This window comes from Stigmatopora argus, chromosome 12 (genome assembly GCF_051989625.1).
Source record: "Stigmatopora argus isolate UIUO_Sarg chromosome 12, RoL_Sarg_1.0, whole genome shotgun sequence".
NCBI lineage: Eukaryota > Metazoa > Chordata > Actinopteri > Syngnathiformes > Syngnathidae > Stigmatopora > Stigmatopora argus.
The window spans coordinates 12,977,495-12,995,882 of record NC_135398.1 but is presented as its reverse complement, the minus strand read 5'-3'; the positions used below and the strand labels follow the sequence as shown (position 1 = coordinate 12,995,882).

The following is an 18,388-nucleotide window of genomic DNA, read 5'->3' as shown; positions in this document are numbered from 1 at the left end:
TAGCAGCGTTTCATACGGTTGGAAAAGAAGAACAGTTGGATGCAATCCATACTGATCTCTGTCTTCCACTTTATAATTCAGTCGGTTATTCATTGTAGGAAGGACTAATATCAAAATGCCTTTAATATCCACAATTCCTGAATCGAACAATGCACTAAACATGTTGACGATATTTAAACTGCCAAAAATTGAGGTAATAAAAAATACTTTATTAAGACTTAGATAAATAGTGACTTATTTTACGGAACACCGTCCCTCACTTATTGAAACAGTTGATATGCTCTGTTGGCAAAAGTGATGAGCTGTTGAACCCCTAATGCAGGGGTCGGGAACCTTTTTGACAGAAAGAGCCATAAACAATTCATATTTTCAATTGTTATTCAGTGAGAGCCATTCTCAGAATTTACTAAAAGTAAAAATACATGAAAAGGCGTGCATTCTTAGTCATTTCCTCACTTTCAAAGTAGAAAAAGTCTTGGAATTCTTTTGACAAAATTGTAACCCTGTTGCTAATCAATGGGATGCATGCATGCAGAAAGGTTTAATTAAAAAATTGAAGATTAAAGGGACTCTAGACGTAGTGTCCAGATTTTAGCTCACAGTTTAGCGGAGAGCCATACGCACCCATCAAAAGAGCCACATGTGGCTCCCGAGCCATAGGTTCCCTACCCCTGCCCTAATGGATGCCCTAAAATATTGACTGCAAAAGGGTGCCCTGAAAAGTTTTTTTTCTTTCTCAAGCTTTGACAATGCTGCCATTAGCTAAAATAGCATACCAACTGTTAGTTCTATGGAGTTCTATTTAATGCTGTTGTTTAGATTTCATAATTTGAAGTTGTTTAGATGTGTTTATGTGCTTGTATTCGTGTGCTAACATTAGCTTCCTCCTTACTGTAGGTACAACACTACTGTATGAATAGAATGTTTGCATGTTTTTTATTAATTTTAATACATTGATGATGCTTTTTCTATGTTCATTCATTTTTGTTTCTCTCATCTTTCATACAGAAGTGAGACACTGATAATTTTTAAAGTGTTTAGTTGGTAGTCTTTTTGAGGACTGCGGAACGAATTAAAGAATTTACATATAAATTACAAATCTACTTACAAAAAAAATCTAAGTTAGAAAAAAAGTTTATGGAACCAATTAATTTTGTAAGTAGAGGTACGACTGTAGTACTAACAGGGCAAGTCGCTTTCCTCCTTTTCAACAACCCTACACAATTACATTTTTCCCCTCAAATTTGTTAGTGTTGTTAACAACAGTCTTTACGTGCACCCAGTCCAACAATTTATTCATTTTCATTGTATTTTAAAGTAGATTTTTAGTATTTTACAGGTGGGTCAATTAACATGTAACCCTGATACATTTTCAAGCATGTCCATGACACATTAGAATCCTTACATCTGGGAACAGGAATACATTTATGATGTTGGAACCCATTATGAAGATGCTTGAATGAAAGTGGAACAGGGATTAACCCCCCAAATCTACTAACATTTCTTCTCTGCACACATAGTAGATTAAATTATTTTTTCTATGCGTGGCTCTACAGAAGAACAAATAGGCAAACCAATGGAACATAACAGAAATAGTCATTGCTATTCATTGCAGTATAGCAAAAGGCTTTAGAGATTGTTTGGTTCAATGCACCAAACGGACTGCCTTTTCAAAGAGTTAACATGCATGTTGAATTAAGTCAACATGAAGATGAAACCGTGTTACAGAAGAGCAGCAGTGTTTTTTTTAATCCTTGCTTTTTTTAAATTACACTCTACATTTGAATAATGCTCATCTGGTTGGTATACATTTCTGCCCAAGTTGAGTGTTCATAGTAGAAAGATGACTTCTGTTTATGTTAACTCTTTATATAGTAGAGTGAAGGCATATTTAAGACTTATCAGGTGATACATTGTTTAATATCTGCTTTAATTTTGTGATAAGCAAAGCATGGTGGTAGAGGTCCAACATTGAATCAATAAATAATCAACTAATCTATTATGTAATTGGTTTTGGTAATGATGAGTTGTTTGGAGAATGTAAAAATTGTTCAAAATGTTGAAATTTTACCTTCTCAACATAGAATATTTGACCCTTTTGACATCTTTCACTGAAGCAGTCTGATTATCTTTGTTCCTTCATTCATTTTCCGTAACGCTTATCCACACAAAGGTTGCGGGGATGCTGGAGCGTATCCCAGCCAACCACAGGCAGCAGACGGCGGACAGCCTGTATTGGTTGCCAGGTTATGATTAGGTTTTTTTTTGTGTTCAATCAAAATGAAACATTTTCTAACAATTGATTTTACTATGGAAAACAATGACAAAATATTTGCTGATTTTCTTTGGGATTTTCCAGGCGAGGAACTAAATACAAATAAATTAGTTCCGCGATTAACTTAACATATCCTGAATCCAAATAAATTCACTATATAATGCATATATGGAATTAAATTATATTCACTATATATATATATATATATATATATATATATATATATATATATATATATATATATATATATAGTGAATCTAATTCCAATTCAATTCATTATATATATATATATATATATATATATATATATATATATATATATATAATAGATTTTTTTATCCACACAAAGTGCTAATAAAAAAAGACCTAAAAAAACCTACAACCATCATTATATGAATTTCAATTATGAGCAACTTATACGTGTTGGTATTCACAAGACATAATTAGGCATATTGCGTAAGCAAAATGCACAAAAAGATATATACATTAACCAATGAACAACCTAAAAATAATCCTGAACAGATGAATACAGGTAAAGTACAAGGCATCTGCGGCGTTTTCTGCAAATATTTTACACTCTTTACACAACTGTCTCAACACATCGAGAAATCATTTTTTTAGAATGCAAACCTTCCTGAACCTGTTTTGAAACTGCTCATATTCAAACCATGCTTTCAATATGACCTCCGTGTTTTGTTGTTTGGATTCATCTGCGTAATCACATTTACAAAAACTCAGCAGGATTTAGACTTTGCTCGAGTAGAATTTCTAATCACAGTCAGTGGGGTCAGTCTCTTTGAATCTCATCAAAAAGAATGCTTCATGCATCCCACACGCCTGCTTGCACAATCTGCTGTGAGCTCAGATCAACTTGAAGCAGTCCACTACCACCTTTCCTCTGTATTCAGTCTCACATTCAAAGCATTTTAGTTTGCAATTTTGAAAAATGTGCCACAACCATAAATTTTTATTTTTGTTGTGTATTTCTGGTAAAGTGTATTTTTATATTATAGTTGTTGTAAACTTGTAAATATCTGCTGACAGCTGTGCCAACCTTTGGCATTGACACATGCGCACATAGCAGGTAAATACACAAACATTACTTCGGTTTATGTCTAAAAAGGGATTTAAAGTGGGTTGTTGCCTGTACAATAACATTCAATTTTGCCTCTGGAAACAAGGATTAGTGCGTAAATGTCTCATTTTTCAATGTATCCTTTGTGGTTCGACAATCAAAACGATATGTTTATTAAATGATCCTTGATCTATTGATGCAGTGATTCTTCTCACATGATTATTGTAATTTTAGGTTACACAATTAATAGGGAATGAGCAGCCCGTTCCTTCCCATTCCTTTTTCAGCTAGTAATAGTTTTTACACAATTGAGGAAAAACTCTGAAGTCAATTATCCTTATCGCCATGCCCTCTAACGACCGACATCTACGTCAATTGTTATCTTTGTCTCAAAGGAACAGAGTTGAAAAACGGATTACACTGGACATTGCTATTGATACAATGTATGATATAAATGATGAATGATAATAAAATACCAACATTTTGGGGTTTCAACATAGGTACACCATTTAAATGTATGTACTTTATCTATAAATGATACATGTTCATAAATATTCATTTAGGGGTAAATTACTCCAAAGCTGAAACCAGCAAACACCTGCTAAAGTCATAATTTCCTAAAAATATATTGATGTTTTAAGTGAAATTACAACACGTGCAAAAAATGATATCAATCAGAAGCACCGAGCCGTAGTGTAAAAAATCTCGTGTTTTGGGGGTGTTGGCACTGGAAAACGTTTTAGTTGCATTCAAATTCTCAATTTCTCCCCCCTCATGAATGACATTTAACTTTGACACAACACAACCTCCCCTCAGGGTGTCCAAAACAGAGTACATTTTCTGAACTACTCTTTTTGAATGTTTTCATCACAGTATTTTAATACCGTGACATAACCTTAATCATTATTGTCCTATTTAATTTATGGAAAGATTCCTGCAGAAAAGGGTTTTTTCTTTGTGAAAACCAGGCACAGTTACAGGAAGTTTTTGACTTAGTATAGTAAAAGAGAAACAAATAATTGGTTACAAACAGGCCTACTACTTAAATATTAGTAATCCAAAGTACTTTGTATACCAAAACATCTGATATCCTCAAAACATCCTTCAGTAAATAAGACCATATCACATTTAAAAATGATACGATTCCCTAAAGACTTTGATGAGCACCCCAATCTCGTTGCACAATTGTGCAAGGCTTTCATTCATTAATTTGAAGCTGGTTTTATCAAGATTAATAAAGGGGTTGCTTTGATTTATTTTCTCATCATTTTCTTCTTTCTTTTTTTACTTTTTTTATTTTTGACTTTGTGTTTGGATCCATCTTTCAACAGCTTGCCACTTACAACAAGCTCTTGGTATGTCCGTTAAACATAGCATTGGTTAAATGGCATAATGCAATAGATTATTAAATGGCTTTTTATTTTCCTGTGATTCTTGGTTTTAGGTATGTTTTTCTCTTGTTCGCTGCTGATGAAAGCTGTAGCTAGCAGCCATTTGCCATTCCATTGTTGCCCTGACAATAGCAACTGCAGAATTCCGTGACCGACCGTTGCGAAAGAAGTCAAAGAGGCTCCAATGATGCACCGGGACATTAAAGGTTGATTGTGGTTAAATAAAGGAGGAGTGGGTCTATGATGGCTATTGATGATCTGTACAGTCCTGGTTATTGTCTAGAGAGCCTTACTGTTTGCTGTCGAACAGGCTAGACCACTAAAGGGTTTATTCCATAGTTTCAAACAAGCAACTTAATCTCCAGTAAGCCTGAGTTTGGATTTATGAACCCCCCAGGACACGCTGACCTGAGGGACTGTTACAAGGTTCCGTTGTCCGTGCTTAAGCCCTGAACCTTTAGAAGGTTACTTTCTTAAGCAGGACATGTCAGAATTTATCTGTAAATGTTATAAGGAATTGAACTGTCACTTTGTTATTGCCCGCATGTCACCTTCACAATCTCTACAATCGCCATGCTATTCCATGGACGAGATTGTCCACGTTTTATAAGGTGGCGACTTTCTTTGCATTTTCAAATAGCCTAACATTCATGTGTCTTAACTTACAGAGACTGCAGTATTTTTTTTTTTTTTTACAAATACGTATTGTCATAATAATAATGGCAGTGCTGCCCAGTGGGCTTTACCGTTTTCTATACTATTTAAATGAAACCATCTGAGAATCATGTATGGTTCTTCAGACTAAATGTAAAACAACAATCAAAGATTCACTAAAATGTACATTTAACGGAGATGTGCCCAGACTTTTGCTGATACTATTAGTTACAGACCAGCAGAAGAGCCAGTCGTTGCTGGGCCTTTTACTTGTTGGCTCGAATTGTGGCAGCTTTCCTTGTCCGACGTCCGAGCTAGGTCTAACTGGGATGTAAAGGTGGAGGGTGTAGCGCAGTGCATTGTTTTTTTAATTTTAAAAAAATATTTTATCGATTTTATTTGCTGTTAAGAGGCCGCTGATCTTGCGAACTTAAATTTATACATAAATTTAGAAGACAGTTGTTGCACTATCAGAAATTCTCTTTTGAAAAATGGGTTAGATGAAAAAGGATTAGAAGACAGTTGTTGTGCTATTAAAAAATCTCTTTTGAAAAATGGGTTAGATGAAAAAGGAAAATGTGAGTTACATGCATAGCAGAGCAAACGTGTATACAATTATGTACAGGTATCTTGAGCCGGGAAACACCGTCATCGCGTGTCCAAGCGTTATTACTACCTCGGACCATTTTTCAAAAAATCTGATTTTTTCAATTATTGATTTTTTGATACTTGTCGGAACAATTTCGATACAACAAGCTCAGAACACTCACTGATGTTTAAAGTACAACCGTGTAAATTCTTATGAAAATCGGTCCACCCGTTCCAGAGAACAGAGGGTACGGACAAACCTACACACACAGCCACACACACACAAACTTACATTTATATATAAGTGTAGATGTTTAACAGTCAATAATTATAGTGGTCAACATATCAAACACTTCTGCTCTGTATAATACATACAGTATATACATCATTGAGTGGAAGCGAGCTTTATGTTTAGCAATATTATTACTGCCAATCCTTTTTTTATACATTGGTGATATTTTGTTTTTTCATTATCCTCCTACTGGATGTGGTAGAGCTGGTGGACTTAGAGGGGCAAGCTAAACAGACACAAGTATTGGGGTTGGAAGTTTGTCCCTAGGTCCCCAATTTACACTGCAATGGGCACACTGGGATTTTGCAAAATTAGTCAAGCTATTTACAAGTCCATTTTAATCTCGCCTATTTCTTAATTAAGAAAAGTTTCATTTTTCTAGTCCAGCCAGGTGGAAGAGTGGTTAGGATGCCTGCCTCACAGTTCTGTTATTAAGGCTTCAATCCCCAGTGGGTTCCGAACTTTCTGTGTGGAGTTTGCGTGTTCTCCCCGGGCCTGTGTGGGTTTTCTTTAGCTACTCTGGTTTTCTCCCACATCCTAAAAAGATGCATGGTAGGCTGGTTTAACACTGTAAATTGCCACTAGGTATGAGTGTGAGCATGAATGGTTGTTGCTCCCTTTGTGCCATGCAATTGGCTGACAATCAATTCAGCATGTCCCCCACCTGCTGCCCATAGTTGGCTGGGATAGGCTCGAGCCTCCACGGAAAATATATGCAAGAGTTTGTTATAACTTAGCTTGTGACAGCCTTGAATCAGGAAACAATGATTTAATTGCAATGTGAAAATTAAAGTTTTCAACACAATTTATGTGGCATGTCTGTTTCACAGCAATGAGTTTTTGGTTTGTCTCCTGACTCATAAATTTCTCTTTATATTCAACATGTTCTTCTTGAGCTCATATCGGTTCTATATTTTTGTTTAAGGCAACAAAGTTGAAAGTTAAGCATTGGCCAAATCAATTACTTGACCTGAATCCGATTGAACATTTATTTCACATGATCTAATCTGGAATGTCCTTACTTTAAAATTTGTTTACTTAAAATAAGATTCAAACAACAAATATAATGTCATTGGAAACCGAGTACCAAAAGAGCAATGCATATTCAGGATTGGAGAGGATTAATTGTGGATTACTGATTTTATTCTTTGTAATCCCTGTTTGAATATATAATTTCAGGTCCAACCTATTTTTGAGGTATGGACTTGAAACTATTTTGCAAATCTTTGTGGTTACACAACAATTTGAACTAAGCTTTTGTCATTCATTTAGAAGAAGTTTTATCAGATGGGAAAGTCGTATGCAAGGTAGATAATTATTTCTTTTAATGGATTGAAGTATTCCCGAATATTTGAAGGCCTTCAAATTACTCAAACACTTGAGATAGAGAGAAGAAAAAAAACATTTTGGACTGGGTACCCTGAAATAGATGTTTTTATGACTTGTTGGGGGTGTGTAATAATGTTTTTTGCAGTGCTGGATGAAAATAATATATTTCTTGATGAGAGGCAACAAACCTTGTGACACGAAGAGCTCCCAATCTAATATGAACTCATGTGGTGGGTTCGTTGTTTTACATCTGTATGTTGACTCAATGTACTTGGATGTGTATCTGCGGGCTATCTATGAATTAGTTTTTTGTCATGTAGAATTCCAAAAAATTAGATCAGTAAATACTTCTTACCTATGTTATTTAAAGTAATATAGTGCACTATGCAACCAACTCATAGACTAAAAATGCTCTGTATGCATTACTGTTTTCTCACAGTGTATGACTGCATGCATCAGTGTGAACACAGATGTTTTGTGATGCCTTTCTGTTTAAGGTGCTATACAATCACTCATTTCTTCACAAAATTTAATCTACATCTCATTTTATCTTCATTGCTTCAGAGATATCTGGAAACTCAGAGGACATCCCTTTGGTGCGATGGAGGCAGCAGTGGCTAGAGAACGGCACCTTGCTCTTTCACATACACCATCAGGATGGCAGCCTAAGCCTCCCTGAACCAACTCAAGACCCAGCAAACACCTCTACTAAAGAGGAGCTCCGCATTCTGCATATCTCTGTGATGGTAAAGTTATTATTTGCAGGTAGAAACATGGATGCTTGAGACCTAAAATACTTAAATTTATCACTTGTATAAATAGTAGTATATTTTTTTGGACCCTTGTGAGGATAAGCGGTACAGAAAATGTATCGGTGGATCTAAATATTTTTATATCCTATAGCGGCCCGTTGGCCTCACAGTTTGCATGTTCTCGTAGTTGTATCCAGGTACTCCAATTTATTTCCATACCCCCAAAACATGTACGGTAGGTTGTTTGAACACTCTGAATTGCCTCTAGGTATGAGTGTGAGCGTGAATGATTGTCCTTCTTCTTGTGCCCTGTGATTAGCTGGCCACCAGTTTGGGGAGTCAAATGCCTGGTCCGAATTCAACTGCAGGTGGAATATAGTCTTTTTCAGATGGAATTGCAAATTTTGTCTTGATCATTTACTTATATCATGTGGTAGGAAGCAAACAAGTCCAACAGATTTCCCACTGGACCTTTATCTGTCAGTTCTTATGCTCTGTTCATTCTGTCTGCTGTTAATATTTATGTGTTTCATATCTATATAATATCAAAGTCAAAGCTGAAAAAATGTGTTCCTTGTGCCTTAGTTGTTTATGCTGGAACACATTTTGAGACATTGGTGTGAAGTCTATCCCGCTGTTCTGCCACCTGCCACAGTACATGAATTCACACCACATGTAGTGCGGTTGCGGGATGGTCGCAAATAAAATAGGAGTTAGTTTTTCTCTCTATCTTAACCTCTGATTTAAATGATCTGTTCCCTATTTTATATTACAGGTGCACCAATAAATCTTGCATTTATATACTTATATAATTCACAATGTAGATTTTAAAGGTCTGCAATTTATCAAACCTTATCTGTGATGTCGACAATATACAAAATGAATCTTGAGATTGCACAGTTTTCTGCTCTTGCCCAGGGAACTGAGTATTTATTAGATCTTAGATATGCCATATCTAGTCCCAGTGCCCTTTTCCAGCCCAAAGACATTGTAGTAGTGCTATGATGGATGATCTGTATTTGAAGACATTGAAAGCATATTATAGCTGCATATAAATATCATTAGTCAGCTTCTAGAGAATTTTGCCAGGAGCCATATCTCCTCACAAGAGTCTGGGAATTCATGCTTTGACACATTGACCTTCAAATAAACACCTGACTTAGGGAATAACAACTTGATAAAGCTAAATAAATAGTAAGAAAAGTTTCTTGTTTAAATGAGGTGGTAGAGGACAGATTTCTCTGTCTTTGATTTTCAGGGATTTTTCCTCCTATTCCTTGTATTGTAACCATTACATTGACCCCATCCCTCTGCCCCCTTCTCTGGTAATTCCCCACCCAGAAACACCTGCCATGCTGCCGGCAGGGTGTTTTCATGAAGTAGTGGGTTGGAGAAGGATTAGCATGCAAATATGAGCCGACCATGACAACAGATGGACGTAATATTGCCGTTGTGCTGGCAGAATCCTCTGCAGCCTGCCACCCAACTCGAGACCCTGACCTATAAATCCCAATTCATGTTGCGTTAAAGCTCCTTGTGGATTTGAAATATTTCCTGAAAAGGCTTTTTCATTGTTCATTTTCTTTCCTGAAACTTACACCAGCTACACACAATGCATTGTCATGAACAAGCTTTGATTCACTATCTGTTTGTTTGTTTGTCTGTCTATCTGTCTAACTTTAACCATTCATATGCCTGTTTCCATGACCTTTGGTTAGTGAGCTTTGGTCATGTTGCTCAAAAAAGTTACTGAGCGTAGAACGTGTTCAAGGAATAAAAATAATGCCACACACATACACTGCTGGGCTTGATTTAATCAAGTTTTGCGTGCGTGAAAAAAAGAATCAAACTTGGTGGTTTTACTAAATAATGTGTTAAACAATGTGCTGTGAAAGGTAGGCGCAAGCTGTCACGGCTCTGCAGGGCGATGAACGCCTTAAGCAATTTTCACACTGCAACGGGCTGTCGACAAACCAATTCATTGTTGATGTGAAGAGGAGGCGGCAACACGAAATGGCGGTGCTGTATTTTAGTACCGCCTTGGCTGCGATGACGAAGTACCTTCTATTGAATAATGCTTTATATGTGAGCGGCATTGCCGTGATGTCAGAAAGCGTCTCCCTTGGACAGTAGCTTGCGCAGCAATTAAGTGCTATTTTGGCAGACGTGTTTACAGGTAATGGCATGAGGACAATGAAAGAACCCCTGATAAATGTGTTGCTTTAGCCCAAGCTCTGGGACAGAAGACAGATGGCCTAAAAAAATATGCCTCCTCAGCCTGAACAGTACTCCAAAGTAGTTTTGGTGGAACCGTAGCTCACAAATGAAATTAAACTCTCCAAGTCCCTGCCAAATCCATGAGTTCCTTTTTTCCCTGTTCCTAAACTGGTCATCCTCTTTTAAGAGACTTTCTTTTACAACAACAAAAAAGACATCTATCTACTGAATGTCTAGTTTACTTCTTCTTTTTTTAAGCATCTACCATCAAAATCCACAAACTCATTTCTCATGTTTTGTTGGGGTGTTGTAGTTTGGGCGTTTCTCTCGTTTGTCCTGTCCAAGTGATTACCCATTAGTTTCACCTGCTGTGTCTTTCCTACTTACCTCCCTTCTTGTGACCCAGGTGTCTCTAATTGAATTTGGACAGTATTTGTATTCAGAGCCATTTCAATAAAGATATGTGTTCTGAGCAGATAACTGCAGATGCACAGAATGTTTTGAAGTCACTGGAAACAAGTAACCAAAGCTGTGACCAATGTAAACAATGTAAATCCTCTACAGTTTAGCCAATGGGATCCTTGCTGACCTGAGTAACCCCGGTGAGTAATGTTATGTGTGCATGCTACAAAAGTTTCTATTGTTGAGCAACATAATAGTCTCTTTAGCTAAAGTGTCTCGATGTTAGCACTAGGAACAACACCATCAATCATGACTGTTAAGTTGTTATTTTAAGCATTGAATGAGACATGTTTTGTGATATTACAACAAAGAAGTGAATGAGTTTCCATGTATTGCCATTCGACACTGTGGTACAACACTGTAGTTGGGTTTTTTTAAGAGAAAAAGCTCAAGGCTAGCACTTTGGTGTTTTGACTTTGTTTTGATTCAAAGAGGATTGATTGCGACAGTGTGCTACATCAATCAGGCGAGCACATCCGAATATATCAGATGCTAGAGGATCTTTATCCCAAATTAAAACGCAGACACCTGCAGCTTATAGTTGATTGTTTCCTTTATATAGTTTTATTTTTTTGTAGTTTGGGGAAATATAGTCACGTGTGCTCTGCAGTTCAGAAATTATGGTAATGTTATTGTTAATAAGATAAAAATTCTTGCTTCAGGTCTTGCACCTCTACAAAATATATCTGTTGGAATAATGATTAATACCATTAAATCATTATTAGTAATATTTAGTAATTAAAACTGGAAGACATCGTTCACATAACTGATTACAACTTGCAAGGAGAATACACTCATAATGCGCCTTCGTTCCTGAGCATTCTGACGTGCAGTATATTCTTCTCTGTATTTAGTCGCGACAAACTGAAAACATTTAATGTAATCTGATTCAAAACAACTGCTCGTATTAGATCGAAACCAAAACACCTGCGTAAGAATTTGCAGTATAAGCATAATAATTTCTTTATAAGGTAAACTGCTGGCGTCCCAGTCAAAACAATTTATGAGTTTCTTCGTAGATCTTCATTGCGAACTTGCATCTGGGTGTCTGGGTTGCGAGGTCTATCTCCCAGTAAACAGTCCTTGGAGGGTGAGGTGTTATGTCAACAAGCTGGAGCCAGCAGGGTGACCTCAAGTTTGCCCCAGTCTCAAATTAAAGACACTCTCATACAAAAGTAATTAAAATGCATACATCTATAATATTATCCAGAATAACCCCAACAATATCCTTAGTAAAAAGTCGGAAAGTTCTCTTCGCAGAAAAAATATATTTCAAGACGTAGTTCAGATTCTCATCTCTCATCTCATTTTCTGAACCACTTTAGCCTCACTAGGCTTGTGGGGGTTGCTGGAGCCTATCCCAGCTGACTTCGGGCCAGAGGCATAGGACACCCTGAATTGGTGGCCAGCCAATCACAGGGCACAAGGAGACAAACAAGCAATCACACTCACACTCATACCTAAGGCCAATTTAGAGTGTCCAATCAGTCTACCATGCATGTCTTTGGAATGTGGGAGGAAACCGGAGTATCCGGAGAAAACCCACGCAGGCCCGGGGAGAACATGCAAACTCCCCTCAGGTGGACCGACCTGGATTTGAACCCAGGTCCCCCACTGTGAGGCCAATACGCTAAGCACTCAGCCGCTGGGCCGCCCTAGTTCAGGCTTGCATATTTTTCTGAATGCATTAGGGTCAATGACAAAATGGAGTCATGGCATAACACCTATGGCTAAACTCTATTTGGACTCCAGACTCTGTGTCTGTATATCTTCAGTAGCTGGGAAAAAAATGGACCTGGCAGCTTCCTATTGTGTATACATGTGAAGTAATCACATATTTATGGGTCAGTAGTTAAGCAAATACCAAATGAATGGATGGATAAAGTGCATGTTTCTGGCCAACCATTACTAACAAGGTTTTATAGGAAAAAGACCCCAGACAGTATCTAGACAGTGATCTGAGGCAGACTGTTGAGCTTTATCTAGTCCCAGCACATATCTTTACTTGTCTTAGCAGATAACACAAATTGAAATAATAAAAAAATAAAAATAAATAAAGTCGGCCCCACCCGGAACGGACGGCAGGACCTCCTGAGATGGTCATCACAGGACCACCTGGAAGGAACATGACAAAATGCCTAAAATTATTATGCAGCACTTTTAATTTGTGCACCACAGCCTCGGGCTTTGGTCACCAACCATCAGTCCGCGAGACACTCGATGCCGGTCCGTCAGAAAAGTAAATATTAACATTTTAAATCTCATCCACACAAGGCACCGTCAACGCTGAAGTATGTAGATCATGATCCACCCTATGGTGGCCAGATCACAGACTTCAATCCAATCACACCGTGAATATAACCCACTCAGTCTGGAGGGACTTTCTCCAAATCTGTCAACACTGCTCCACCTACGCATCACACACTCACTGAAGTGATTTTCATAGGACAAATAAGTGTTGCAGCTCAAAACAACAAAAGGATTGTAGAGTAGTTTTTGTTAGAATTCCTTTAAATGAGGTGTGCACAAGCTCAATATTTTATGTGACTGCTGTTTTTGCTCTTTTTTTTTTTAAAGAAAGGGGTTAGGTATATCATTGACACATAGACAAACAACCATTCAATATTGACATTCATAGAAAACATTATTTTAAAGAAGCATGCAAACATCATGTAAATTATATTTTTATTATTTCAATTCTTTATTTTATTCTAAGTATAGCAGCCACAAAAGGCTCACAAAGCACTGCATTTTACTTGTGACCTACTTGTGTAGTTATTGATCCATTTCTTCCAGACCTGCTTTGCGCCTGAGTTGTCACTGAGGTCATTGAAGCAGGTGTGTGGATTCTGCTACTTTTATGCTCCAATTGTTAGAATACTGAAAAGCAACAGAATACAATTGGTGCAGAGCCTCCTTATTTTTGAGAGTAACTAAAATAAACAACTATGAAGTGCAACCGCAAAATGTATAGAAAAGACTAGATGAAAATCACCCTTAAGTGTTTGCCAACCACCTTACCCATATAGACAAAAACCTGTCACATTAACAGTCAGACCTAACAACAATTAGTTGTTAGTGTTTGCTCGACCTAGCATATATGTTTCTGTGATGTGCAAGGACATCAAAGTACCCATAGAAAACCCAAGCAAACATGGTGAGAATATGTAAAGTGAACACAAAAAAGCCAGAGCCTGGGATTGAATTGTTGTTCCCAGAACGGTGTGGTGAATTTGTAACATACCTAATTAGCCAATGCTAGGCATCAGAGTGTCTATACTAATATTTAAATTCCTCAATTTTTTGTCGAGGTTACTTGTGTTTCCACCATTGATGATTGTAATTGTCAAAGGACCCTTCCAAGCATAGGTATGCAAGATAAGTGTGCATCCAATTAAAACTCTTGTTGTCACATTAAGTTATGGCAAAAAACAGTTGGGGAAAATGTTGTTGAGATGCACAAGATCACACATCCATCTCCAGATTTAACCAATGAGACCATGAAAAATCAACCTTTTAGACACACACAGTCAATGGAGATTAATTAGTCATTTGTGGCAAGTTGGACAGAATGAGAATGACTGTGATTCAATAGAATAATCGAACAATTGCACACTAAAAGAGATACGTTTTTTATATATTCATCACAATTACATTGTACAAAAACGCAGAAAAGGAAAAAAAATCAATTGACTGTGCATTGACTTTAACAAACCTTCACCAAATGAGCGTGCCAATAGTAAAACAGTCATAGTCCCCGATTTCTACCAAACGAATGAGGGTGCCTGTTCTGTGCTCGGGCCACACCTCGTTGGTTTGAATCACACGCTTCCCAAGAACCATTTGGATTACCATCTGCAAGGAGTCAAATTGGACCCACATCACAGTGTCCTTGTAAAACGGTCAGTATATCATTACATTAACAGTAAGTAGCACTGTAATACACCAACCCTGAACATAAGCCAAGCCCAAAATTCTGTGCTGCGCCGTCAGTGGCTACAGGCTGTATTTTTCCAAAAAGTCCCATAAATGCCCCTAGAAATTTGTGCCGAGGAGCTCAGAGGTTGGTGCCAGGCAATAAACTTGACAGGCCTCCATTTTTGGAAGTTTATCCAGAAATGTTGTGCTTTTAGTGGCTGCCAGAGCAGGAAGTATTTGGTAGAAGTTGTGCAATGTGGGTATTTGTGCTGTCTGACAGGTGTCATAATTGAGTGCTGTTCGCCAACCCTGTCTCTTTATTAAGCGTTGCTGACTCGGTGATAGAACACATAACAAGCAGAAAAAGGGCCAAAGTTATCTGCTTGATGGCCAAGCTGAATGCTTGTCGTGCCATGGGGGACTTCTTGTTTGCAGGTATAACATAGGAAATCAGTGCCGGTAAAGGTAAGCATGTACAGTATTTAAAGTAAATACCACTCCCATCACGACAATCCCAGCTCGACATGTTTTATGTGACACGTTGAATGGCAGTTGCAAGTGGAGTTGTAGTCGGGGGGTATTGTGAGCTCCTGCTTGACTCATCAGCTGTCGCCATTTGACTGCCGCTCACATGAGTGTCACTCCTCTGCATCATTACAGCAAACCACCACCCCTTCATGTAATTGATACTTTGCTAGTTCTTGCTTGGCCCAGCAAGAAGTTGGTGAGAAGCAAGTCAGGCCCTGGAGCCAGTGATTGGCTACTAGAAACAACAACAACTGATACTAACCTAACAACAAGCCTGGAACAAGCACATTTTCTGTACCGCTTATCCTCACTAGGGTCCTGGGGGATGCTTGAGCCCATCCCAGCCAATTGCAGGCACCAGGGGACACCTTGAATTGGTGGCCAGTCAATCATAGGGCACAAGGAGATGGACAACCATTCGCGCTCACACTCATACCTAGGGGAAATTTAGAGTGCTCAACCAGCCGAGCATGTATGTTTTTGGGATTTGGGAGGAAACCGGAGTACCCAGGGAAAACCCATGCGAGCCAGTGGAGAACATGCAAACTTCCCACAGGAAGGTCTGGAACCTGGCATCAAACCACCAAGCTCAGAAGTGTGGGGCAGAAGCACTAACCAATTATTCACTGGGCCGTTCAGTTTCAATACAATATGATAAATATGGCATTGAAGTTGGGACAGTTCAGAGCAGATTATATTATGAGCAAATTGCGATCCGATGACTTTAATCAAATCATCCCTGACTAATTTAGTCGATAAAATACTGCATAAGCACAACAGACAAAATCCCTATAAAACCAAAACATACTATACATAAAAACAAAAAACAGTATAAACACAATAGGGATCGATCACTTGTATTGTACTACTAATACTACATACACCGACTGTAAAGAAAACAAAGAACTGGAGAAACAACTGGGTAGCATTTGGCAATTGGGGTTCAAATTAGCTCTTTGTTTATGCTTCTGCCTCCTCCTCATTGGTTGCTAATGCTCTGCACATAATGGAAGGAAAACAGACGCTCACCAGTAATAGGCATCAGTTCACATGAAAGGGATAGTCATTGTGACACAGCTCAGCTCATCTGTTATTGATATTGATGTTGTGATGCTCCTAAAACCGCCGTTGATAGTATTGATCGCGTAAACCTTAAATCAATGTGACCCTGGCCGCTTGTAAAGCAGTAGCCTGAAACCTTTCTGCCAGAGCAGCTCTCTTTTTAAAAAGCCATCCGACCGAGACACCCAAATCCATAACCTCCCCAATTTTCCCCAGGGGCTGTGAGTAATTTTGACAGCACAAAACTTTTTTGTTTTTTTAAATACTTTTCCCTGAATCTCTCTTACAAAGATCACAGCAGAATGTCATCAATAAAATGGCAAACACAATTGCAATCTTATATTTATGGTTATTACCTTAGCTAAAAAAGAAATACATTTTGTGTTAAGTCGTGGCGATTACAATTACATGAGTTTCTGAAGACAGTTTTTCTGTGTATTTTTGGGTAAATGTGCAGGACATTATTGTAGGATAAATGTAGCTTGTTTAGGCAATTGTCACAATGAAGTCAGAAGTCTAAACACATTGCTTCTATTAGGCGAGAGCATACTTTTCAACAAAACTTAATATACTATACCAAAAAAAACAGTTCTTTGGTCGAGGGTTCGGTCCCAGGTCGTTCCTCACTATGTTCAGTTTGCATGTTCTCCCTGGGCGTGCGTGGGTTTTCTCCAGGTACTCTGGTTTCCTCCCACATCCCAAAAGCATGCAGGGTAGGCTGGATGAACACTCTAAATTACCCCTAGGTGTGAGTATGAGCATGAATGATTGTCTGTCTCCTTGTGCCCCGCGATTGGCTGGCCACTGATTCAGGGTGTCTTCTGCCTGGTGCCCATAGTTAGCTGGGATAAGCTCCAACACCCCTCGTCACACTTGTGAGGATAAGCGGTTCAAAAAATGAAAAAAAAAACATGATTTTTCTTGCGATATTACTTTAAGAAAACTATTTTTGGTAACTATTTTCAGTGTTTTGAAGAGCAGATATTTTATGATAAATTTAAGCAGAAATCTTAAAGAAATTCAAATCGTCCACATATTGTTGTCCTCCTTTATTTGCCATATGAACACATCTCTTGTCCCAAGCTCGCAAGAAAAAGGCCCACCCAACCTGCAATCCATTCAAAAAGTGAGAAATCTACTGAATGTTAGTGCTAACAAAATCATACAAAGAGAGCGTCATGTCATTGTTTCTCCAAGATCTTTTTCTGGGTAAAAAAAAAAAAAAAGAAATATTTCAAAGTAAATAACATTTAAATGACCATCAAATGATTTTACCACTTTGAGCCTTAGTCTTTTGTTTGATAATACCGCACATTTGTTTTCTGCAAAAATTTACAGGTTTCTAGTGCTTCTGTGACTTTATATAGTTGACTTCATGCTCTCAGTCAGTGTTATTTGCTCATTAAACCACCGTACATGTCAGTGAACACAAAATAACTTAACTTAGGCTAACTCATATATATGTGATGTTGGGTTTTAAGCAGACGGGTGTCTTATAAAACGGCCTATACATCAAACTTGGAGAAGAAAGCACATTTGCTGGTTGGCGGCTTTAGTGTCCTTTGATAAATGTGAAAGGTTTCACACTGTCCACATACTGAATACAGATCAAATGAGTATTGGACTTCAGTTGAATGTAATGTGTTAGACAGAAGCGGGATGAAGAGAGCAAAATGAACTTGCAAGATAGAAACCTAATTGCAGAATGAATTTGAGTGATATACTGAGGATGCAGAAGGTATCAATGACAAATGATTTCATTTATCATTCTTGTGTTAGGCTACTGCTTAAAAACGGTTCTTTTTTCAATTCAGTCAGTTTGATTCTTACAATATGCAAATAACT

General features: G+C 37.9%; 1 protein-coding gene across 8 annotated transcripts in view; it reads left to right on the top strand.

Moving 5' to 3' along the window:
* Positions 1-18,388, top strand: part of astn1 (astrotactin 1) — a 204,599-nt gene that overhangs the window by 23,788 nt on the left and 162,423 nt on the right. For 7 of the 8 annotated variants that reach the window (XM_077615012.1, XM_077615009.1, XM_077615015.1 and 4 more), the window contains exon 2: positions 8,169-8,350. In XM_077615012.1, the coding sequence (XP_077471138.1) occupies positions 8,169-8,350 (182 nt within the window). Of the gene's footprint in view, positions 1-8,168; positions 8,351-11,025; positions 11,176-18,388 lie in introns of those variants that run through there. The other variant, XM_077615013.1, reaches the window with a different exon arrangement.